Source organism: Suncus etruscus, chromosome 2 (genome assembly GCF_024139225.1).
Source record: "Suncus etruscus isolate mSunEtr1 chromosome 2, mSunEtr1.pri.cur, whole genome shotgun sequence".
Classification (NCBI taxonomy): Eukaryota; Metazoa; Chordata; class Mammalia; order Eulipotyphla; family Soricidae; genus Suncus; species Suncus etruscus.
The window spans coordinates 109,258,145-109,285,175 of record NC_064849.1 but is presented as its reverse complement, the minus strand read 5'-3'; the positions used below and the strand labels follow the sequence as shown (position 1 = coordinate 109,285,175).

At 34.3% G+C, this 27,031-nt stretch overlaps 1 protein-coding gene across 2 annotated transcripts in view; it reads right to left on the bottom strand.

Moving 5' to 3' along the window:
* PARP8 (poly(ADP-ribose) polymerase family member 8) overlaps positions 1–27,031 on the bottom strand; it is a 175,302-nt gene that overhangs the window by 38,404 nt on the left and 109,867 nt on the right. For both annotated transcript variants that reach the window (XM_049768368.1, XM_049768367.1), the window contains exons 9-15: positions 24,240–24,300; positions 23,411–23,501; positions 17,525–17,591; positions 7,222–7,347; positions 5,520–6,084; positions 3,403–3,453; positions 3,221–3,316 (exon numbers count right to left, since the gene is read on the bottom strand). In XM_049768368.1, coding sequence (XP_049624325.1) covers positions 3,221–3,316; positions 3,403–3,453; positions 5,520–6,084; positions 7,222–7,347; positions 17,525–17,591; positions 23,411–23,501; positions 24,240–24,300 — 1,057 coding nt within the window. The remainder of the gene's footprint in view (positions 1–3,220; positions 3,317–3,402; positions 3,454–5,519; positions 6,085–7,221; positions 7,348–17,524; positions 17,592–23,410; positions 23,502–24,239; positions 24,301–27,031) is intronic.

Here is a 27,031-nt window from a genome sequence, read left to right as displayed (position 1 = left end):
CCTAAAATGACAGAGAAGTTCACTTATATAAGGATAGTTAGTTGTAGTTGCAAAATAGGACAGAGTAGAAGTATTGATGAAAATAATTAGAATCATTCTTGTAGGGTACTTATCTGAGACCCACCCATTTCTGGGAGGGGTCTTGGGAACCGGATAGTAGGTGTAACCTTACCTGCTAGACCCTCCCATTCCTGGGAGGGGTCTGGGAAATGTTATATAAGGCTTGGACCAAGGGAATTCGGCCTTTTTGTCTTTTGCCTTTTGGCCCTGCTGGGCTCTCTGAGGAAGATGGCTGAAAGAGGATAAGACGCAGGGCAAGCCTAAAATGGCTGCACGCTTGAAAGGTTATGAGATAGGCCACACACCTGTGGTGGTCAGGGCATGAATAAAGATGATGCTTCCTAATGCCTGCATGTGAGTGAGTCTTGATTACACCGATTACCTGGGCCTGGAATTCGCCAGCTGGATGGGTATGAAGCCACGTGGCTGGGCCTAAGCACAAAGGCCTCCATCCATCGCCATCCAGCCCCATCGCTAATTATTTCATGCTACATCTGGCGCCCGAACTTTGACCTGAATCCTGGACCCAAGAAAACAGCGAATATGGTAAGATTACTGCTCTTCTGTTTCATTTTGGCTCTTTTCAAATGGAGTCAGCCCAAAGGGTTTGACCACACAAAGCCATGTTCAAATATGGCCGCAACCCCTTCCAGGGAAAGAAGGGCAACTGAAAAAAGAGAGGTGGAAGCTTGCATCACCTCCAGCCCAGGCCCAGGCCCAGAACTGAGACTTTGTTACAAGAAACAAAAACCTCGGCCTGTACAAAAACTGATTAAAAGCTTAAATTGGAAACGAAGGAGAAAAAAGACTGTATTTAAAGTGGACTGATTTTCTGAAAATGACCTGCGGCTTGAATTTGGATTTCGACTTTGGAAATTTCGGACTGAACTTTTAGTTTAAATAACTTTGAACTTTGAACATCCAAAAGCCCTCTGCAAAAAAGCTGTGGCCAAAAACTGGCTTGCTAAGTGCTGCCCTGAGGGGAAAAGCGGCGAAAAGTTATCAGCCCAGAAGCAGAAACGCCTCAGCTCAGCTTTGCTCCGTGGCAAGCCTGAAAACCTGCAACCTCATGGTCTACAGAACCGTCTGCGGGGCCTGAAACTAAAAGAAAGCCACGTGGTAAGATCAGCGTGGGACAAACCAGCAAGTTTACAGAAGCCACGTGGTGAGATCAGCGTGGGACAAATTAATCATTTTAAGTATAGGAACTAAGCGGGTAGTCTTATATTTTACTCATAGTTGGTGATGGAATAAGTTTTAGTTAGTTAGTGGTTAAAAAATAAAAATAATAGGAAGGTAATACAGCTTAGCCCATTTAAAATCTGATTTCTAACCACCTGCATCTTTGTCTTAGTCATTTTCTTTATAATTTAAATGTGTTTTGTTGTCTTTCATAGTTAATATTTTCTATTGCAAAATGTTTTACTGTGTGTATTTTAATGTACTTAGCCTGTTTTTATAATGTATGTTATGCATGTATGCTGAAGTACTTGTGTATAGGAAAGGTATAGGAACAATAAAGTTCCCCCAATATAGTTTAAAAGTATAGAAACATAAAAGTTCCGGAATAATGCTTGGTAAAAAAGCATTAATAGAATTTTAGGTTACAGGTGTAAAGTATATTTTGCAAAAATATGTTTTTGAAAAGGGCTGGTATATTAATTTTCACTTTATTACGTTGTTGCATGAAAATATTAACCCACCTTTGGCTAAAGGTGGAGTCAAAATTACAAAAGGCTCTTTTTATATTTCAAAAAAGGAGGAAATGTAGGGTACTTATCTGAGACCCACCCATTTCTGGGAGGGGTCTTGGGAACCGGATAATAGGTGTGACTTTACCTGCAAAGCCCGGCCCATTCCGGGGAGGGGTCTTGGAATAGGTAGATAAACCTGGAAGCCAAGGGATTAGGGGGCTTTTGCCTTTTGGCCCTGGTGGGCTCTCTAAGGGAGATGGCTGAAAGAGAATAAGATGCAGGGCAAGCCTAGAATGGCTGTATGCTTGAAAGGTTATGAGATAGGCCGCACACATGTGGTGGCTAGGGCATAAATAAAGATGATTCTTCCTGAAGCCTGCCTGTGAGTGAGTGATTTCGCGTTTCACCTGGGCCTGAAACTCGCCGGTTCATGGGGTTGCTGAGCCACGTGGCCTGGGATGGCAGACAGAGAAATCCACCTCCATCCATCGCCATCCAGCTCCATCCTTAATTATTTAATACAACAATTCTACATTGCTAGTGGGAATAGAAAATCGTTCTGTGCAATCAAAATTGTTGGAGAGTACCTCAAAAAATCCTTGAAAAATATATGTAGTGAAAGAAAGAAACCGGAAACTAAAGGCCCAAAATATGATTCCATCTACATTAAAGTTCCAGAATAGAAAAATATATATATTTATATGTATAAATATATTAGTGATTTCCCTTATTAGAGAAAAAAGAATAGTTATGATTACTTTCTGGAGTGAGAAAAATATTAAAAAACAAGTGTTAACACTGTGAATTAACTGAACACCAAATTGGAAAATTATGAATTAAATACTATGTGAACTTTTTTTAGTACATTACTTAATAAAATGAATTAAAATATTTAAATACATTTTATTAAAATTTAGATAACATGGTTATAAAATTAATAGATTAGAAAGAAATTATAAGTTTTAAAGTGTTTGCAAAATATCTTTTGACTCTAAGAGTTATTACTCTAAATAAATATATTTTCATTTCACATTAGTTAATTACCTGAATGACACAAATAAATTACTAAATTGGTGTATAAAAATCTTTTTTTTTGATTATCTGGAATGTTATGTAGCTCTTTTAAATGAATTTAGGAACTAACCTCTGAAACCTATATTAGCACTTGAAATTAAGTGAATAAAACTTTGAGTTACATAGCTGCATTTATATAATGACATATATATAAAATATATCCACAGTAGAAAGATGTATATTGAAACAACCATATATAAGAAATATGCAAAAATAATTTCCAAATATAAATTTTCAGCCCAAAGAAATAACTCACTTTGCCAAAACTAATATAATTTATAGATTTATTTGCAATACTTTGATTTTAAACAGAATTATTTGTTATTATTGTATTGTAACCTTATTCATTTACACTGTAAATCAAGACCGACATACTACCAATGTGAACTTACCCTAAGCATGGGGCCATTTTGAAATACATGTGGCTCATCACAAACCACACAATATTCATTCAGTACAGGGATCCGCTGTTCCGCAAACTCTATGGTCTGAATAAGATAATACAAAGAGGTGATTAAAGCAAGTTCATACGTGATGAAAACATTATTACAACGGATGGAGATTTAACACATACCTGCACTAGGAAGCCACGGTCTCGTATTGGAATGCATTTGGCACCATTTGGCTATAAAAAGCAAAGTACAAAAACAACAGAATTTTTATTTGGGCAAGTACATAAATAATAACAGCCTTTACTTTCTGCAACATTGAATACAGATGTCATCTTTTTAATCTTGTTTGTGATGTGAATTAAATAACTGATCAAGACATGAAGATTTTAGAACTTATTAAAGTATTTTTAACAATCTTGCTTTTGTGATCTTGATTATATAACTAAGTAGCATTGGTAATTTCTGCTCTTCTGGTATAAGTGATTGACAACTTTACTACATCACAAAAGCTCATTTCCTCTACTGCTCATCAACAAATGTTCTTGCCTCCTCGTTTACACTATTCTAATCTTACTTTATGATTGGAATTATTCCTCCAAGAACAAAATAGAAGGTTTAATGGGTATACGACTAAATTAATTTATTCTACTTAACTATAAAGGAAGACATGGGTAGATTTTTTTTTAATGAAACCACTGAAATTGTTTTCACAAATAAATCTAGCATAGAAAACTTTCCATTACAGAAACCCTTAACCAGGACCAGAAAGGTAGTTCAAAAAGCCAGAGCATATGTTTTGCAATGCAGTTTAATTCCAAAAGTACATGATTCTTTTAAAACTTCCAGGAGTGATCTCTGAGGACCTTTGACATAATTTCTCTAATGATTCTTATTATTTTTTTGCCTTTTTGGCCACACCCGGTGACACTCAGGGGTTACTCCAGGCTATGTGCTCAGAAATCACTCCTGACTTGGGGGACCATAGGAGATGTCAGGGGATCAAACTGTGGTCTTTCCTAGGTTAGCGCGTGCAAGGCAAACACCCTACTGCTTGTGCCACTGTTCCAGCCCCTCTAATGATTATTATTGATAAAAAACACATGCTTTTAGAGTTTCCTATCTAAAAGTTATTGGAATACACATGCATTTTCATGACAGAGATATAATTTTATGGCAAAACTTACAATCTAGAGACTTAAGTAAAGAATTCAAATAATAGTATGAATGCTTTGTGCATAGAAGATTCAGTTTTGATAAAGGATTCCCTGCACTCATGGATTAGCAAGCATCACTGCAAATTAGTCCAGGAGCGTCACTAGGTATGACCCAACTCCCCAAACAAGCAAAACAAAATTATTATTTAATTTTAGAAATAAATCTATACAATTTTCTGAGGGCACTCCCTTACTTTAATATATTATTAATTCTACTGAATATGTTCATATTAAAGTTAACAGCAAAACATGTCTCTTTCCCTTTGAGACACACACCCTAAAAGAAAGTGAAAAATTATGTACCTTTGAATAAATTACTTTATGAGTATAAGGGAAAATATACATTATAAAGATGCCACTTTCACATGAAAATCACTCTTTAGGTAAAATTTATCTTCGTGTTAAAAAACTAATTCTCAATAAATGCCAAACCAAGGATTTGAGCTAATTGTTATCTCCGGGAAGACCCAACTGCTCCATAAATAGCTTCAGTAAAAGTAACTTGCATTATATAAAGTAGAAATTTAAAGAACACCTCTAAATGTGGCTCAGGAGCACAGTTGTGAATGCACTTTCCATCTATATAATAAAAGTGCTCTGAAGTACAATTTTACTTTATGCAAAGAAATTAGTTTTAAATTAAATCAGATCATTCTAGTCCACCACTTAAGTGAGAAACAAGATAATTAAAAACCTACATAATAAAACATTGCAATTCTATACTTTCTTAAAAAGATGGACTAGATAAAACAACTCACTTCCTTCCACTTTTAGTAGCATTCAAAACAAAAATGATTTTAAATTTGACCACAAATGAATAGACTTGTTTTTTATCCAGAATAAAATGAATATTCCAGTATGACAATCGAAAAGAACATTTCAATATGAGCTTCTAATGTGTGGAATACAAAACATGGCCCAACATCTAAAGTAATAACTGTTAAGAAATGAAAATAAACTCATCCCACTTTTTTTTCCCACCACAGATCACCAGGTACCCCCACCCCCACCCCCTTTACTGGTGCAAGCACATCGCCTCTGCTGCATCTCAGCTAAGAGAACTGAAAATGAAAATATTTACGCACAGTGGGCTGGGAAGATGAAGATGAAGATGGTGTTAAGATACCAATAAGCCCTGAGGTAAGAGAGAGCCTCCTGCCCTCCGCAGTAGGTTCCTTGAAAAGCTCTGTTTTGGAGGACTTGGTGGCACTGGAATAAGACTTGCTGAGTAACTTGTGATTCTTCAATCCATATAATTCTTCCACCCGGAGATTACTGGAGTAAGACCTGCTCAGCAGTTTGTGAGGCTTCAAGTTGGCATTGTGCTCACATCGCGGTTCTCCAGAACAAGATCGAGTCAGAAGTTTATGCGACTTGAGCGTGAGGCAGTCCTCTTGCTTGCCCACGGCCGGGCAGGGACGGTTCAAGAGCTTGTGTGACTTTACTGTCACCACTGCCTGCTCAGCCCTGGGGTCACTCGACAGAGATCTACCAAAGGTCCTATGCGATTTGGTGGTGCACATGTCATCTGCCTTGACCGTGCTGGAGCAAGTCCTCCGCAACAGTTTGTGTGTTTTGGAGATCCCGTCTTGCTCAGACTTCAGTTTGGATTTGCTTTTACCACAACCGGGGGGAGGATAACTTGGCGACCTTCAAAAGTAAACGGCAGTTAATGCAAGGCAGATCATGAGCATAAAACATCTAGGAGAACCTTTGTCAGGTTCAATCAAATCAACTCGACAATGAACAGCAAGGCTTATTTTAGCACAACCAATCCTGATGTATAATACACGATAAGACAGTCTATCCTGCAAAAACTGAATCAAAGTTTGAATAAAAGGATCACAAAGGTTGAAGAGACATTACAGGAGTTAGGGCAGTTAGGGTGTTTGCCTTGCATGTAGCTGACCCAGGTTTGGTGCCCAGTACTCCATAGACTCCTTCAAGTCAGCCAGGAGTGATGCCTGAGTAAAACCAGGAGTAAGCCCTGAACACAACTGGATGTTGCCCCAAAATGAAGCAAAACAAAAACAAACAAACAACAACAACAAAGGATCACAGAGAGCAACATATTTGCCTTGAAAATTAAAGTACTAGTACTTATTTCTCTCCTATCCCAGAGTCCTATATTGCAAAGAAAACAAGGTAATTCCAAAACAAAAAATACTATTTTAGTAAATGATAAAGCAATAACATGGTAAATATTAGGGAAACAAAATAATTTGAATTATCACTCCTAGGGTATCTCTGGTGGTCCTACATCCTCACCTCTTACCACTGACCTACCCTACCAGTCCCCAAATCACTGGCTTGAGAGGTGATCCCCTTAAATAATCTTAAAAAGAGAAATGGACTATTAGGATGACATATCTTTGACATTACCTAACAGACCATATAATCAAATCCAGAAACATAATGAAATTGACTTGAGGGACCGGCGAGGTGGCACTAGAGGTAAGGTGCCTGCCTGCCTTGCAAGCACTAGCCAAGAAAGGACCGCGGTTCGATCCCCCGGTGTCTCATATGGTTCCCCCAAGTTAGGGGGAATTTCTGAGCGCTTAGCACAGAGTAACCCCGAGCATCAAACGGGTGTGGCCCGATAAAACAAAAAAAAAAAGAAGAGACAGAGAAATGAACACCTATGTCGTTCACATAATTCGTTTAACTTAGACAGTATTTGGAAGTCATAAATAGATTCAAGGAATAGAGAAAGAATGCTCTGACCTGAATAATGATAGGATAGCATATACCGGGCATTGGATAATGATGAAGTCCTCAGTTACCCACCTGCGCAAGGTAGAAAATAAATGCAGGGGAGATTTTACTTTCTTTTCTGACAGCTTCTTATTGTGCAGGCAATTGGATTTTTCTTTGCTCTGTTTCCACTGTTGTGTGACAAATGTCTGCATTATTCTGTTAATTCAAAGGTAAGTCTGTTAAGACAGTTCCAGGTATAGTTAATATATAGAGAAAAAATAAATACATAATTATGCTAATCCTATAGGTTATTTTTTAACCTATGTTTTAGAAAATGTCTATAAAATCCTGTTTCCAATCAATGATTGATTACTTGGCAATGATACAAATAATATAATTCATATAATAGCATAAGAGAGATTTACAAAGGCAAATTTAAGCCCATAATCATTAGCTATATGATGACACAAAAACATCTTTGTGATTTGTACTGGAAAAGGTTTTGAGACTAATTTTGATTGTATTAGGACACAACTTAGTTTTTTAGTTGAAGTGATTATGATCAATATTAATTAAAAAAAGAAATGAAATTGTAAAATCATAAGTAAAATAAACAATGCAAAACTGACTTTAATGTGGAATATATACCAACACACTTTATCTTTATAAATTCATCTTCAGATAAATTGTTGACTGTTATTACTGTTGTTGATTAGTTTGGAGGAACTTTAATTTTTCCTAAATATTGTAAGATGTAGAACTTGGATAATTCTTGATGTGATCCAAAACAAGATCAAATCAACATCATTCCATAGTGAAGAATTCTGAATGTCAACTATATATCTAGACAGAACAGTGACTTGTAAGATGGGTCTCAAGTTGAGACATCCTTTCTGAATCATGTCTTTCAAAAGACCAAGAATAAGGTGCCCTTAGTCTGTTATATAAGCAGATATAAAATATTATAGTTTTCCTCCTCAGGGCCTAGAGTCAACTCAAGAGTACAGAGCTAGGGATAAAGCTGAGCATAGCCAGAAGTGACCCCAAAACAAAACAAACAAAATTCACATTTATTTCATTGCTAAAGTCAAAATATGCTTATTTTTATGTATTTTTATTGGCCATTTCAACTCAGGTTGCTAGAGAATCTAGAAGAAAAGGACAGATTTCTGGAAACATATAATCTCCCAAATTTGAATGAGGAGGAATTAGAAAGCCTAAATATGCCTATCACAAGTCAAGAATTTGAAACAGTTATTAAGAAACCCCCAAGAACAAAAGTCGAGGACAAGATGAGTTTCAAGGAGAGTTTTATCAAACATTCAGATAAAAGTTACTACCATTGATCCTTAGACTCTTAAAAAATATTGGAGAGATGGGAATCCTCCCAATACCTTCTACAAAGCTAACATCATGCTTATTCCCAAAGCTGACAAAGATACTACTAAGAAAGAAAACTACAATCTCACAGATGAACATTGATGCAAAAAATCTTAACAAAATCTTAGCAAACTGAATCCAACAACTCATGACAAAATTATACATCATGACCAAGTGGATTTTATCACAGGGATGCAAGAATGATTAGCATATGAAAATCAGGCAACATCATACACAACATCAGTAAAAGAAAGGATAAAAATACATAATCATATCAATCAATGCAAAGAAAATTGTTGACAAAATAACACCTAATTGTGATTAAAATCCTAAGCAAAATAGGTGTGAGGAAAACCTTCCTCAAGGTAGTAACAGCTATCTGTTAAAAGTTCACAGCCAACATCATTCTTTTTTTGTTTTGTTTTGTTTTTTGGGGGGGCCACACTCGTTTGATGCTCAAGGGTTACTCCTGGCTAAGTGCTCAGAAATCGCCCCTGGCTTGGGGGGACCATATGGGACACCAGGGGATCCAACGGCAGTCCTTCCTTAGCTAGTGCTTGCAAGGCACACACCTTACCTCTAGCACCACCTCGCTGGCCCCTGACCAACATTAATCTTAATGGTGTAAAATTGAAAGCATTTCCACTGAGGTCAGGCAGTGGGCAAGGATATCCACTGTCTTCACTCTTATTCAACATAGTATATGAAGTTCTAGCAATGGGATGGAACAGTGGCGCATGTGTAAGGCGTCTGCCTTGTGCGCACTAGCCTAAGACAAACCGTGGTTCAATTTCCTGGTGTCCCGTATGATTCCCCAAGCCAGGAGTGTTTTCTGAACTCATAGCCAGGAGTAACCCCTGATCATCACTGGGTGTGGCCCCAAAAAACAAAATAATTAAGTATAAATAAATAGTTCTAGCAATAGCAATCAGAAAATAAAAGGAAATCAAAGGAATCCAAATTGAAAAAGAGGAAGCCACATTATCTCTATATTTACTGGATGATAAACAATGAAGATCCTAAAAAGTGCACAAAAAAGCTCCTAAAAAACGAACCAATACAGCAAAGTGGCCAACTACAAAGCCAGTTCACAAAAAAACAAACTAAAAAAACAGTTTTGTTCCTTTATACAAATAACTGCTTAGAGAAGAAAGAGATTGAAGTGTCTATCCCATTTAAAATAGTGTATAAAAGTATCAAGTACTTAGGAATCAAACTAACAAGAGAGGTGAGAGACATATACCACTAAAACTTCAAACCACTTACGAGATTAAAGAAGCCCTAAGGAAATGGAAAAATATTCCATTCTCATGGATTTGAAAATTTGATATTATAAACAGGACCATCTTGCCTAAACATTGAATTGTATAAATTTAATACAATCCCTATCCAAATTCAGAAAATATTCTTCAAGGTCTTAGAATAATCAATTATAAAGTTTATAGTTTGTGTAGAACCAATAAAGACCAAGGATAGCCAAATACATATTGAAAAACAAGAAACTGGGAGGCATCTCATTATCTAATTTGAAGCTCTTCTACAAAGTAAAGGAGGTCATAATAGCATGTTATTAACACAAAAAAAAAAGACTTACAGACCAATGAATATCAGAATATCCAATAACAGACCCGCAAGTAGGTGGGCAACTAATCTTTGACAAAGGTGCCAAGAACTTGAAATGGAAATCACTTCAACAAATGTTGCTAGACCAATCGTATAATCACATGTAAAAAGTTAAAGATCAATCTATAGCTCACACCTTACACAAAAGTCAAATCAAAGTGGATTAAAGACCTTGAGAGTAAATCCAAATCCATAAAATTCATTGGAAAAAAAAAACATTATCTCTGGGTTAGAGCAATGGTGCAGCAGTAGGGTGTTTGCCTTGCAAGTGGCTGACCCAGGACAGACCACAGTTCAATCCCCTGGCATCCCATATGGTCCCCCAAGCCAGGAGCTATTTCTGAGTGCATAGCCAGAAGTAATCCCTGAGTGTCACTGAGTTGGGCACCCCAGAAAAACAAAAACAAAAGCAAATAAGAATACTTCAAGACTTTACTTCCAAGAAGTCTTAGATGATAGGATGTCAATGGCAAGGGCTATAGCATTAAATCCGAATAAATAAAATTTCACAGTATGACAAAAAAAAAACCACTGGCTAAAACTCGAAGACAGCTAACATGGGAGAAAAAATGTGCACTCAACACATCAGATAAAGGTTTGATATCTAGGGTGTACAAAGTTCTCACAAAAGTCAATTCCGCAAATCCTAAATATCCATCAAAATATGGGGAGAAGTAATTAACAGACAATTCTCTGAGGAAGATCAACAGATGGACACCAGACACATGAGAAAATGCTCATCATCATTTATTATTAGGGAAATCCAAATTAAGACAACAATGATGTATCATCTTACACCAGTGAGGATAGCACATATCAAAAATAATAAGAACTGGGGCCGGAGCAGTGGCACAAGCGGTAAGGTGTCTGTCTTGCCCACGCTAGCCTGGACAGACCGCATTCGATCCCCTGGCAACCCATATGGTCTCCCAAGTCAGGAGATATTTCTGAGTGCACAGCCAGGATTAAACCCTGAGCATCACTGAGTGTGGCCCAAATACCAAATAATAACGGAAGAACAATCTTTTCATCACTGGTGGTGGGAATGCTGCCTTTTCTAAATCCCTATGGAAAACAGCTTGGAAGGTTCTCAATAAATTCAAAACTGATCTACCATATGACCCAGAAATCCTTCTTTTAAGTATCCCCAGGACTGATCACTAGTAATTGCAGCACTCGGTTCAATAGCTGAGACTTAAAATCAACATAGATGTCCAACAGATGAGGTAATCATGAGTATATGGTATATATGCACATTGGAATATTATATAGCTTTAAGAAATAATGCAATCATGTAATTTCAGCAACATGGATGGAACTGGAAGATACGTTAAATGAAGTAAGCCAGAAGATTTATACATACAGAATAATATCACTTATATGTGATATTTAGAATAACTGCATAAAGAAATGCAGTAGTCCTAATGGGAGTTGTTTCAAACACCATCACTCCAGAGTAAAGCAAGGAGAAGGAAAGAAACTGAGTGGAAGAGGAGAAACTCAAATATGAAAGAACAGGGGCCAGGGGCCAAGTGATCTTAGGTGCATGGGCAGAAATTAAAAAAAAAAAAAAAAACCAGAACTAAATATCCAAGTCAAAGTCAACAATAATGGAATTGAGAGACCCAAATTTTAACAATCTAAACTTTATATGGGCCTGTCATAATGGCAAGCTGGGGGACAAAGTGTGGTTGGAATACTTGGTGGAGAGGGGTAGATTCTGGTGGTGAGATTGGCCCTGAGTCATTGTACGTCTGAAACCCAAAATTAAAATAAAAAAATATTAAAGTATGTATAATATGCTAAAAGTAATTTATGTTTGTCTTTATGTGTGTCAGACTAATGAGTTTGTCATTTAATATGCTAAAGAATAAACCAGAAACTTCTACTCATAATGCTTTTATCTTTGAAATTCTTAAGATACTGCTCTTCATCTCAGCAAGTAGCCATTATTTTACACACTCCACAATAAAGAAGATGAAATGTGCTTATATTGGCTTAAATATAATAAAGCTGAGCTGCAGTCCCTTCATTATCATATATGGATTGACGGATGTTAACACGTTAATCAAAGAGGACAACCTGACTCAGCAAACTAGTACTAAATTTCTTATGATTCCTCATGTTTACAAACCATCTCAGAGTACCATAAATTATTATCAATCTGACTTACCACCGATCCCTTAACCCTTGAATCCACTAGTATTCAAAGAGTTCAGAGGAAGCTGTCACCATGAAATTCGTTTGGGTCTTTTATTTTTATTTAAACACCATGATTACAAACATGTTTGTAGTTGGGTTTTAATAATAAAAAGAACAACCTTAACAAGTGCAACATTTATAATGGAAGATCCCAAACTCTAGTAATTTCACCTTAGAGTTAAAGGTATGGAATTTAGTATTTGGTGCACTTTATTTTTGAAGAATTTTTTCACCCAAGTTTTCAACAAGAATTAGAAGGAATACTGATATTAGGCTCATCATTATTCCCTGTATCTAGCCTGAAATCCCCAGTGACTATATATTTGTACCAAACATATTTATCCTACTAAGAACAAATGGTCTTCCTGCATACCCCTCTAGAAGAAAGCCCAGCAAAAGCTTGCCAATTCTTGGCAGTCTAACTGGAACACATGTATTAAGTAAAAAGGGCCAAAATTGCTCACAGTTCATTATGTCAGCATTATAAAATGCAGCTTTAACAAATAAAATTGGCATATTTAAACACAAACACCCAGGTCCCTGCTTATATTTGCATTCAAAGAGGAGTGTGGGACAAATAAATTATTTTCTGTAAGAAAATTAGTGTTTAATTTTGATGATATTCTGAAATCTATTTATGGGTAGCACATTTAGTGTAATAGCTTTTTCATAATAGAGGGCCTGTGCCCCTGAAATATTTCAGTCCTCACACTGGTGTTCATGTTTGATATAGTGCCCGTGCAGACACATGACAAGTGCCATTGGTTGATGTTAATAGAAGACTTAATATGGTAAACTGCACATTTATATCAAGTGAATATAAAATTTTTTCACTGCTATGTGAATGAAGATTACAAGATAGTTCATAGAGAACGAAGGGGAGTCAATTTGGGCAACATTGTATGTGCTAATTTGGAACTTTATATGCACTGGAAAAACCTTTACTACATTAAACTGCTGAAACCAGTATGGTAGTGAATCAGCTTCAGTCAAATAACTATCATTAGCATTAATTAATTAATGTGCTAATTTGAAAAATAAACACTTTGTGTGCACTTCTTGTTGTAAATTACATTTATAAATGTAAATTCTGCATAAGAAGTAATTGTTTGTACATATTAACAGAAACACTGAAGTTTTACAATGATTTTTGCCAAGTTTCCCAAAAATAATTTGTGTGATCAGTGCAAATTCAAAATAAAGACATACAGAGTTTTAAAATCATCTCCATGATGTGTGACATTTAGTCAATGGATGATAGTTATAAAAGATAATCACTAGTCACTATAGTATTAAATATTACAAGTATCTATTTTATTTTTAGTCCTTTAAATGATCAACTTTTTTTTACAATATTCATTTAATATCAAACATTTATTTCAGTCCTTACACAAGGTAAAGGCGTTATTTAGAAGCAGGCAGATGGGTCCAAGGAGATAGTTACAATGATTTAAGCATGGAAGACCCTACCCTAATGTCTTGTCAATAGGTTCCCCCAGACACTATTAGGAACAATAATCCCACAGCACTACATGGAAGTAGGCCCAAGTACTGCACTGGGTATAACCCCAGACACTTTTACATGTGACTCCCCTCAAAAGAAAAAAAAAAAGAAAAAAAGAAATGAAATCAGTATGATATCAAATCAGATACTTTTGGGTTTTTTTTTCTTGTTTTTGTTTGTTTGTTTTTGGGTCACACCCGGCAGTACTCAGGGGTTACTCCTGGATCTACACTCAAAAATTGCCCCTGGCAGACACAGGGGACCATATGGGTGCCAGGATTCGAATCATCATCCTTCTGCATGCAAAGCAAATGCACTGCCTCCATGCTATCTCTCTGGCCCCAAATCAGACTCTTTCCTCTTCACACAATATGATTTTTAATTAAGCTGGTACCTTAATCTGGGCCTCGGTTTCATCATCCAGGAAATATGAACAGTAACTATACTGGCTTCATGATTTTATGTAATGATGAAGTGAATTTATACATATAAATTGATTAGAACAGTGTTGTCATAGCATAAACACTTTCTAAGATTTTGTAACTTCTGTTTTCATTTACATTGTGTAGCTTCCAGAAACACACAAATACAAAAATCACAGAACAAATGTAATGGATTGTTTTTAGCTGTGAATTCCTGAACAATAAGTCTAAGATTTAAATCTGCCTTCTTAATTTTCTTCATATTTCTAAAAATTAGTATATTCAAATATAATTTTTCTCTTACAAAGAATGAAAACTACATCAGATTTAATTTCAAAATCAAATAGTTTAAGAATAAAGGGAACTTTGAATGACACAGCCAAATTCTGTATTTTATAATTAAGGACACAAATATATCACAGAAATTAAGCTAAATTTACTAAAGGCATAAAAATGTTTACCCATACAGCTAAGTTTTAGAAATTGCTAAAATTATTCATAGAAATGAATAACTATAAAATGCTAAACATTTTTATAAATATTTCAACAAAATGTGATACATATGCTACTTGTTCAACAATATTACAATACAGTGACTACAACAAACAACAGTTTCTCAAGTTTAGAAATATATATATATATAATTTGTTTTTCTGAACATGATTATATATTGAGTAGACATCAAAAGTAGGAAGCTACATATTTCTAGACTGTTCTTAGATTTAACAGAAACATTTTATCATTTTTATTTTGTTTGGATCAACCTCATTTCATTTCATGTTTTTGGTTTATGGACCACATCTGGCTGTGCTAAGGGCTTACTCCTGACACTGTACTAAGGGTCACTCCAGTCAGGATTGGTGGACTTTATGGGGTTCTGGAGATTGAACCCAGGTCAGCTTCATGCAAGGAAGGTAATCTTTACCTGCTGTTCTATTTCTCCATCTCCTTAGAAATTAATCGGATTGCCAAAAATAGTAGATAAACTAGAGCTACAGCTGGTAAAAATAAACAGAAAAATAAACTAGAGCTGGTGATCAATATCTACTAAAAGTTAATTTGCTACAGGACTAGCATCAATGCATATATGTTAATACCATCTATGTTTAAAACATGCTATATGCAAAAATTTACTGCTTCCAAAAGATAAGGAATGTTTTTAAATAAGAAAGTGTTTTTTATTCTCTATAAAGATGAGAAGAAAATGAAACTCCTACACACTGTTGGTGGGAATATAAATCCTTACGTTCACTATAGAGAACAGTTTGAGATTCCCCAGAAGAATTAGAACTACCACAGAACGCAGCAATAATTCTTCTGAGTATCTGAAAAGGAAAACAAATGCAAAAAGAAAAAAAAACAAAAAACCAACCCAGGTGCATTCCTATATTCTCTACAGCATTATTCACAATAGTAAAGATGAGAAAAACAAACTAAGTTTACTTAAAGCAAATATATAATATGCATACAGAATATTAGCTATCCTTTAAAGTCTAGAAGTAAACATTTACTGAATATTAAGATAGATTTTACTGATATAGACATACCATACATTAAAGTATCACTTAATATTTATTTATGTACATAAAAACCCAGCATTTACAAGAATTTATATTCTCAAAGGTAATTCACACTTAAATGACGTTTGTGCAATACTACTTCCATATTAAGTCACTAAAAGCCTAAAACAATTCTAGAGCTCTGTGATCTATATAATCCTTGGTATTAATAACACAGTGTAAATGATTATGTATTAATTATTGAGTCCTGGATGGAGGTGGATGGTGATGAGATGGATTGAGGTTGAGACCTTTCTCTGGCCAGCCTGGGCCATGCTCTTCCAACTCCCTTCAGAAAGCCGGTCTGAGGCTTCATGATAGCCGCGAGGAAATGATCCACAGACAGGTTTCAGGAGACATGAAGCTTTATTCAAGGCCCTAGGCTAACCTTTTAAGCATCCTATTCCAGCTGCCCTGCCATCTTTTTTGTTTGTTTGTTTTTTGTTTTTTTGGGGCCACACCCGGCCGATGCTCAGGAGTTAATCCTGGCTGTCTGTTCAGAAATAGCTCCTCGCAGGCACAGGGGGCCATATGGGACACCGGGATTCGAACCAACTACCTTTGGTCCTGGATCGGCTGCTTGCAAGGCAAACGCCACTGTGCTATCTCTCCGGGCCCATGCCCTGCCATCTTAACATGTTTCTTCTCCATCTCTCCTGCCAGCTCTCCTCCTCCTCTCCTGCTGAATTAATCTCCATTCCCTCTACCCCTCAGGCAATCCTTTTGTTACCTTCCAAAGACCCCGCCCAGAAATGGGCAGGTCTTAACATCACGTAAGTTACACAGGAAGAATGGGGGGAGGGACATCTGCCTCTTCTTTAAAAAACAATACAGAGCCAGCATAAAAGGTTATGGTGTCATTTGGCTAGGGCCTTGAATAAAGTGTCTTGTCTCCTGAAACCTTATTGCTGCGAGTCTTATCCTCGTGGCTATCCTGAAACCTCAGACCCCCAGTTGGGAGTTGCAGGCGCGTGGCCCAGCTGTAGAAGAAAGGCCTCTCCATCCATCCCATCATCATCCAGCCCCATCCAGGACTGTTATTCAACAACACAGACCAATTCTACAGGCAAGTAGATCACAAGTTCTCCATTTTTAAAATAGAGGTTCCAAAAAATTTTCTCTTAGAGCATTGTTCAAGAGACATTGATAATGTCTCTTAACGTTAATATTCACATTACTAATGTATAATATCCAAAAAATATCTTTAAAATGAAAGTGAACACATCGGTTGCACTTCGAGGATGCAAACTGTATGTTTAAATATATAATATACAATATCATAATCTCTTGATGAATGAATTTAAGCTTTAGAAAAATTGTGCATGTTATGCGATTAGGTAATATTTCCAGTATTCTCCTTAAATTCTTCAAGCTGGTATTTAAAAAATTATGGGGTTTATTAATTTTCAATTTTGTTCATGACAGAGGTATGCCCCTTAAGTTTTAAATGTCACTTCATTGGTATAATTTTATGCTCATAAAAATGCCTTATTTATCATAACAAAAGATTAATTAAGTTAATGACAGTTAAAGTAAATACTAGAAAAAAATAATTAGCATCAGGTTGAATGAATCTCCTGTCACTTCAAGAAGCTCTTAATGATGAAAACTGAGATGAGGAGCTGGATGGAGAGAAGGAAGGAAATGAACAATTCAGACCCTCCTGCTCAAATTTATTTTGTTTTCTCTGGAATAAAACTTACTTTTTTAACTGATGTCCCAAACCAAAACGCTCTTTTGTGGAAATCTGAAAGACATCAACAGTGGGTACTGAAAAGGAAAAAAGAAACCAGTCAAAATACTAAATTTAACTTCAACCACTTCCCAGGTATATAAGAAAATAATCTATATTTCTATATAAATATGTAACATGTTATTATGTATTTGTATTGACATATAAAATAAACACTTAAACATGTATAAATACTATATAGTACTGTATTTATATTACTTAAAGAGAAAATTGAAATCATTCTGTTGGTCATTATATATTATGTATGCATGTATAAGTTACATACATGTAAATATAACTAAGATATATATGAAAATGAAGAGTACCTAAAATGCGTTTGTTATGAACAATAATTTGTATGATGTTGTGTATGATTTTTATAATGAAGTACAACACATGTTTGTACATATACAAATATCTGTACTTTAGAAGAAAGCAATGGAAGATAAAAATTAAGACAGGAATTTACTTATCACTGTATATCCTAGTGTGTCTTTCAGATTTTAGGAGCTACTGAATTCCTTAAGTTAATAACTCTAAATGTTCATGAAATAGTCTCTTAAAATTATTATTCATTCACTGGCTAATGGTCAGTTTTCAAGGGCCTCCAAAAGCACTGCTAAGCCTGGCCAAATCCGCCAAAGGAAACTAATTTTTTAGGTTAATTGCTTTTCATGATTCACATAAAAAGTTAATAATTAAATTAGGCCCTGACTGTATGAATTTTCTGTATTAGCTTAGTAATTTTTTCATAAATTTAAAAGTATTGTAAATTATTTTTCATTGTTCTAATAGTGAAGGTAATAAGTTTATAAGAGTGTTATCATGGTTCTGATGCAGTTATCATTTACTACCACCAGTGTCCCAGACTACCCACTCGACCACTGTCCTTGAGTTACTTCAAGTATCCCTCTTCAGTCCCCACCTTAATCTCACTCAGTAAACATTATTTTATAATCCAGGGCCCCGAGTTTATCATTGATCAATTTAGTCTATTGCACTGTAACGTTTCTCTATATGCCACCAATATGTGAGATCATTTGACATTTGATCTTCCTCTGAATTATTTTAGTGAACATGAAACCCTCCAGTTCCATCCAAATTGTAGCACACTGGAAGATTACATCTTTTCTTATAGCTGTTTAGTATTCTGACTAATGGTTTTCAGGGGCCAGGAACCCGTGCCCTACATGCTAAAGGACCCAAGATCAATCTGAGCACCACACAGAATGCACATACATCTGGTGAGGTCCTGACACCCCACCCAAACATCATACCTGGCACCAAACCATGCTCTTTTAGGACAGAAATGACATGAAAACATATGAATTACATACAAATATTATTTTATAAAGAAAGTATAATAGAAACTCAGTTTTTCTTAATTTTTTAAAATTTGTCTCAAGCAAATTCTCCAAAACACCTGCTGGGGGGTGCTAAAACAATAAGAAAAAAAATTGACATAAACTACATATACTAGCACAATATACATTCATGTGTTAAAATAGTGAAAAATATTTTATTTTCTCTCATAAAACTAGGTAGTAGTTAGGAGGGTAAAAATACATGAAAATTATTCTGATACTCTAATCATGTAAACATGTAAGTACCAATAATGAAATATTAACAAGAGTAATAAATTTGTAAATGTTAGATGTCACTTTAAAGTCAAATGACTGTCATTAAAATAAGAAACTAGGTTTACTTTTAAAAATCCCCAAAATTGTGTCTTTTAAGTATATTTTCATGTCTAATATAAATAATTCAAATCTAATTTCCAGGTGAAAAGTAATATTTTTCTAGTCTTACTACTTATAAATATGCTGACATAAAAGCCCTAGCCAAATATATTTTAAACCAGTATTATTTACACCAAGGAATAACTCATTCAAAAAGTAAGTGTTAACTAAGTCAGTCTATACCTTGGAACAGTCATACTGTTTTTGCAAGTTCATTTTTTACTATAAATGTTCACACCTAAATGACTTATTGCAGGAAGTGTTTAAGAAGTATTTTCTTACCTTTTATATTTGTCTGCAATAATCTAAATAAGATACTAGGATAAAAGTTAGCTATTTATTCTGAAATAATAAATTATGTGCTCCATCTTAGTAATATTTTCCTATTTTAGTCATATAGTATACACTGTACTATACTATACATAGTTCATATTACTATCTTCTGTACTTAATTTTACTCAAAACTTCTTTATGAAAAAATGACATATTGGGAAATATGCTAGTAAGATGGTAAAGACAGTTAAAACTCTTGAACAACTTCCATCATGCTCTGTGCACTAGATAAATAAAACTAGCAAATCTGGACCAAAAACCTAGCATAACACCATGTGAGAAACTTTAGCAAAATTTTCTGAGAATACAGCAGACAGAACCAATAGCAGAGCATTGAAAGGATGATAAAAAAAAAAAAAACTCATTTTAGAAAAGGGAGGGGACACCAAAAGCAGATGATCGCTAGTACTTCTCAAACTAAAGAAACTGATGAGCCAGGAGAGATGAAGTCATGAAATTTTCCTATACATGGATGTACATGGAATTTATTATGCTGAGTGAAGTCAGAGGGAGAGAGAAAGACGCAAAATGGTTTCACTCATCTATGGGCTTTAAGAAAAATGAAAGACACTTTTAACAGTATCTCAGAGACAAGAGAGATGAAGGCTGGTAGGGGCAGCTCATGACATGAAGCTCATCACATAGAGTGATGAGTGCAGTTGGAGAGATGACTACACTGAAAACTATCATAACAATGTGAATGAATGAGGGAAGTAGAAAGCCTGTCTCGAGTACAGGTGTAGGGGTGGGGAGGAGGGAGATCTGGGAAATTGGTGGTGGGAATGTTGCACTGGTGAAGGGGGGTGTTCTTTACATGACTGTAATCATACAACTATAATCATGTTTGTAATCACGGTGTTTAAATAAAGATAATTATATAAAAAAAAAAAGAAACTGATGAGCTTATAAAGGAGAGTGTGTCCCTGGTTCATTCTACAAAGTGTCAGTGTGTATTGCTTCCCCTGTTATGTTATGGCTTCCTAAGTGAAATCTGCTAGTCATTAAAGATCCACTCCCAAGAGAAGCTGATGGAGTAAAATAAAGATGATAGGAAACATGGAAAATGTGCAAATTCGAGTCAAGTTCCAGCTTCAGTCAGAAGCTGTTTGTTACACTAGAACAACAACTGCATCATCACCAAATAGATCCAGTCTCAAGACAAGGCCACATATACTGCCACAATATAGATGGACCACTTATGTTTATGTCACTAGCACCAATGATATGGGAAATTGACAAATAATTCCTAAGAGCATAGCTGCTCTACACAGGAAAGATAAAGTTCTAATGTGAGCCATGTAAGCCATGTGTTGAATCCTGCAGAATCTTGGTGATGGAAGTACAGGATGGAACACAGGGGTCTCGGAGGATCAAAATGTGAGAAGTACTGAGTTTGTAGTCCACACTTTTCAGCTCCAGGTCTTAGAACTAACGAGTATCTAGCAACTAGAGTCAAGGACAAATGGAATTCATATTAATTCATACAACTTATGCTAGTTTCGAAGATGTGCATTTTTAACTACTGCTGAAATTTTATAATGAAGAAAAAACAGGTCCACTTACAAAAATAAAAAAAATTGGACAACCATTGATTCACGACAAAATTCCAAAAAGCAACAAATCATAGAGGAGACAACAGCAGTAAAAACTAGAAAAGTAAAATATACAATAGAAGGGGCCGGGCGGTGGCGCTAAAGGTAAGGTGCCTGTGCCTGCCTTGCCTGCGCTAGCCTTGGATGGACCGCGGTTCGATCCCCCGGTGTCCCATATGGTCCCCTAAGCCAGGAGCAACTTCTGAGCACATAGCCAGGAGTAACCCCTGAGCGTTACCGGGTGTGGCCCAAAAACCAAAAAAAAAAAAAAAATACAATAGAAGAGTAATAGGGCAAAAATAATTTAATGGATTATAAGATAAATTCGAAAATGTGAAAATATTCATATCTGATGTAAGAAAGATGAAAAAAACAGTAAACATTACAGAGGCTCCAGTTTCTATCTAGACATTTTAAGACAATCAGATAAGGAATAAGATAATTGCATGAAATCTACATGAGATGTTTTAAGATCAATGTATACAAAAAAAATATAAGTAAATAAAAGATATCTCGGAGAAATACAATCCAATAACAAACCCAAAATAAATATTTCTTACAAATGAACAAATTAAAACACTTTTGATGAAAACTAACAGATGTTTGTTAAGCAATTTTGCCTTTTGAGTAAACTATAATGCCATCCAAATTTATACTTAGTCAAATCTGCAAAATTCATGTGATTACTAGGATTGAAAAAACAAACTATACATTTTTGTGATTTATTAGTAAATAAATTAATCCATTTTCATCATTAACAGAGATGAATTTAAAATAAAGGAGAGATTAGATACTAAAGTGGCATCAAATAAAATTATCTAAATGAGAATTAAAACACAATTGTTATATTTATCAGGCTATGCAAACATGACATAAAAAGTATGTGGAAGAAAAATATGTTTAAAATATTAATTTAGTATTTAATAACATCAGTGGCAACATTACCTAAAATATGTTCCACATGAAATCATATAGCTGAAATAATTCCGGATATTAAAAACTAATTATTTTACTAGACTACATTATATAAAAACAGAAAAGTGATAAGAGAAATAGTTTCAAAAATTACAATTTTTACTATGTATTTCCTAATTTGAAGGGTTGAATTTTTTCTTAAGATAAAACGAATAGCAGATGTAAGTTCTCTGGTTCTCTGATATACTTGTACAAAAATTTGCAGTGCTAAGACACCGTAAATATGTGGCCAATAAAAGATGGCTGCAATATTGAGATTTCTGTTCCCTGGGTTCTGGTAAACTCTTCAAAAGCTCTGATTAAACAGAATAAACAGAATATATAGGGAAATATTCACTGTGTCTTTTCCTAGGTATATTCTTAGAATATACTTGCTTTTAGAACCCAATCATCAGGCTACAAAAAGCCCAAGCAGCATGGAAGGTAGATGTTCTAGTTGCAGAGCCCCAGTCAAGCTCCACAAGTTCATTTCCATTTTTGTTAATTATCTAAAACTGTCCGGCCTTGAGCATCCAATCTAGTTGAGCCTTCAACAAAAGAAGCCCCTTTCACTATCTAAGGGGCACCTACATGAAATTGAAGAAGAGAATTATGTAACTATCAAAGTACCAAGTTTGGGGGAAGAAAGTTTGTTATATAGCTACAGTTAACCAGATGAAGAGGAATGGATACAATTCTGTATGTAGTGGTAGGTAAGAAAAATATTTTAACAATAAAGTTTTGGTAAGCTTTATGATAAAAATCCTTGTTGTAAAAAGGCATTTGAAATAAAGTGGAAATATGAAAAGATCATACCATAAGGCTTCTGAAACAAACTACAATAACATAGTCTTCATTTACCAAAACAGAAATGTTAATATTTAGACTAAAATAAACAGTAATTAAATAAAATAGAAAAAACAAGGGATTAAAAAAAATCTCTGGCAATGCAAATTATATTTACTGAGTGTCAATTACATAAAAGTTCTTTTTAAATTTCATTGTCTCAATAGTTTTTTATACAACATGATGATAACTTTCTGACATATAGATATCAGAGTACAGACTAATATCTATATATCTAGGGTTATATAGTCAATATATAATTCATTAAAATTGGAAAACAATTAAATACATTATCAAAATATCTGGATATGTCCATAATTACTATTTGAATAGTTATTTATTTAACATTCATATCCTAATTAATACTCAAACTAATAAAAAAATATAACTAACCTGGGCCATTTAAATACTGCGTAAGTGAACAATGTAGTCTCACAATTATAGGTTCTGTACGAATCACTTCCCAAGCAACAGCAATCTCCTCCTATAAAAAAATATTAAAAAGATAATTAATCATCTTGGAGCTGGATAGTGTACAGTGGGTCAGGCACTTGTCTTGCATACACTAAGTTTAAATTCAATCCCCCAGCACCTCACATGGTACCTAGAGCCCTGCCAAGAGTGATCCTTGAGCAAGGAGCAAGGAGTAAGCCCTAAATAATGTTGGGTGTGGTCCAAAAATCAATAATAAAAGAAAAACGAAGTCATGTTTTAGAATTTATTTTTCCCCAATAGTGAAAACAAATTTAACTTACTTTTAAGAAATGCCTAAGTCACTAAGCTTAATAAATTATGCCAATACTTTCATGAAAATAAAGTCAAGCTATTCTAAATATTTTCCTTATATATGAAAATTGAAGCTCAAAAGTAATAAAGTGCTATATAAATACTCTAGCAGAATATATCACAAGAACCAATTCAAAAATTATACATATGTACGTATATTTAACAAATAATTCAATGAATCACAGTAGTTTTTAACAAAACACTCTAACTTCATTCTTTATAGTATTAGAGAAATAAAATTATAAAGTAAAGGTAGATTTTAACTGTTGGGAGTGTTAAAATAGTACAGGGGGCAGGGATTTGCCTTGGACACAATTGATCCTGGTTCAATCTCAGACATCCTATATGAGTTCCCTGTGCTCCTCCAGGTGTGAACATTGAGCACAGAACCAGGAGTACTCCTTGGGTATTTTAAAAATTTTAAATTGTTACTTACATCAAGAAAACTAACATCAATATGCAAATCAATATCTACATCATCAATGGCTCCATATTCCCTGAAAGCAAAGGTTAAAATATTTTTAAAATTTTCCTTAAAAGCGTGTATACCAAATAAAATCTAACTAAATATTTGATCACTAATTATCATCCATTTCTTATTTCTACAGATAGCCCAGAAATGACATTAGATATAAATTTAAAAGCTCAATCTAATGACATTATCTCTGCAGAGACTTCTGTCTGTGCAAACATATGCATACACAAAATCAAGAGTTGTTTGTTTCAAATAACCCCAATTCACTGTAGTAAATTAAACTCCTTATGTTACTGTCTTGTTTTCAATGTGCTACCTTCGGATGAAGAGTTAACTCTATGAGTTATAGTTTATCATTTTTTTTAGAAGTAAGTTTCTAACATTAACGAAGATTACTGAATAAAACACTACCATATTAACAGGTTCAATATTCTTTCATTTAAACATTCATAATTTTGAAGTTAGTACACATTCTCTGCTTTTTAGATAACTGTTTTCTAGACTCTAAAAGTTTAACATATCACATTAAAACAAATAACAATATACTTCACACAAAAACATTATGAAAAACAACTTTTCTCCAGATTCAGGGAGAATGCAACATATTCCTAAGAAAACAATAAAACAATTTTTATATTCAAACTATATATGACACTTTTATATTTTTGTAAAAATATAAACATATTTTATGTATTGAAGGAACAAAGCTACAGAAAAAACTGTAGAGATTATTTACTTCATGCTATGTGCCAGAAATTGTTTTCAATATTTTGCATGCATGTGAACACAATGTATTATATGTATGACTTACTTATATACTTTATACATGTATTAATAATGCCCAGAGACATAAAGCAACTCACTCACCATCACTGTGAAGTAAAGGCAGAAATTTGATACACATACCCAACTTCCAACAAGGAGGCTTAATCAGCTCAATATTTAATTAATCATCACAATGTATTAGAAAACAAGGTAAAGTCTAAGATATTATCTCTTTATTCAAGGCCTTATAAAATTATACTATTACTATCTTCGATTGAAAATGAGGAAACTGAGGTTTCAATCAGTAAAACCAATAATCAGAGAGCAGATAGAAATTCAAAGGAAGTTAAATTCATGTCCAACTTCAAAATTGTGTAAATCCAATATCTGGGGCAGAAATAATCTATAAAAATTGGTATGTGGGCATATATTTAAGTAATGATAATTTAGTACAAAATTGTGATATTTATTTTAAGAATTTATTGTGCATTTTCAATAGCTAAATATGAAAGAATAAAGGTAACTCAGGTGTCTTTTTCTTGGTATCTATGACTAAAATGAGCAATGTAATAAAATATAGTAACAGTTCCTTTGCTTTCTAATTTTTCACTTAAAATATCAAAACACTAAATACAAATTCATTACTTTTAAAATTATGAGTTTATTCACAAGAAACACTTTAAAAATGACAGATTAAAATTATTCACTTGGGATTTTTTAATTCCATGCATCAGCATATTTATATCATTTTAAAGAATCAGAATATTTAGGCTCTAGCATAATGTAAATTTGAATATTACAATATGACACTTGAATTATGAAATTGTACACACTCTGACAAGAGTTAGGAGCAAAGAAATGAAGCACAGATTCTGAATTTCAAGTGCCAGGTTCAATATTCCCTGTAAAAGCTAAGACTTTGTAAACTCTATAGGCTTCCCAGGTCAGATATTCCTCTTTGAATTGACACTCTGACAAGAGTTAGGAGCAAAGAAATGAAGCACAGATTCTGAATTTCAAGTGCCAGGTTCAATATTCCCTGTAAAAGCTAAGACTTTGTAAACTCTATAGGCTTCCCAGGTCAGATATTCCTCTTTGAATTTGTTGCAACATTTGTTAAAAAAAAAAAATCTGAGGTTATACATTAATAGGCTCTAGTGCCCAGTTACCTTTGTGTGCTGACCATGAATAAGTAAAGTCTTAAACTTGAGATCACAAAATATTTAGGCATTACTTTCTTTTAATGCTTGATACAAAAATATTTAACATACTAGAAAAATGTTCACTTAATAAGCAGGTTAACAAAAAAGTATATAAAAAATATCTTAAGCAAAATAAAAATAGGAAAACCAAAAGTTTTAAGAACGAAACTTAGACATAAGCTATATATTGTGGGAAAAACGTATTAGGCATTTGCCTTGAACATGGTTGACCCAGGTTAAATCCTTGCACCACATATAGTCTCCTGAACTCTGCCAGAGTTATCCCTAAGCTCATAGACAGGAGTAAGACTGGACCACAGCTGGATGTGGTCCAAATACCCCAACAAAACATGTCATTAATTTGCTAAAAATGTGTCTAGATTTTTCAATAATTCACAAGTGAAAGCAATAAAAAAATAAATAAAAGTAACAAAATAGGTAAAAATAGATTAAAAGTAAAAAGATATAATAAGCAACACAGCCATCTAATCAGGCATAATTTTCCTAAATCAATAAATGATTAATAGCAAACATTTTGCTTATATTAGTCTCCTTTATAAAAAAGATAATAAAACAAATTACATAATATTAACAATATAGTATATAAACATTTGGTTCTATTCTTTTATTCCATCTATCTTGTTTTCTACATTGCATCATATAAAATCAAAATATTATATGGTTACAATTGTATATATAAAGTTGTTCATAAAACATTAGGTTGACTTTTTCCACACTGTACTGGTAAGTAGTGTTCTGAACAGAAATCAATGAACATGTGTCTCC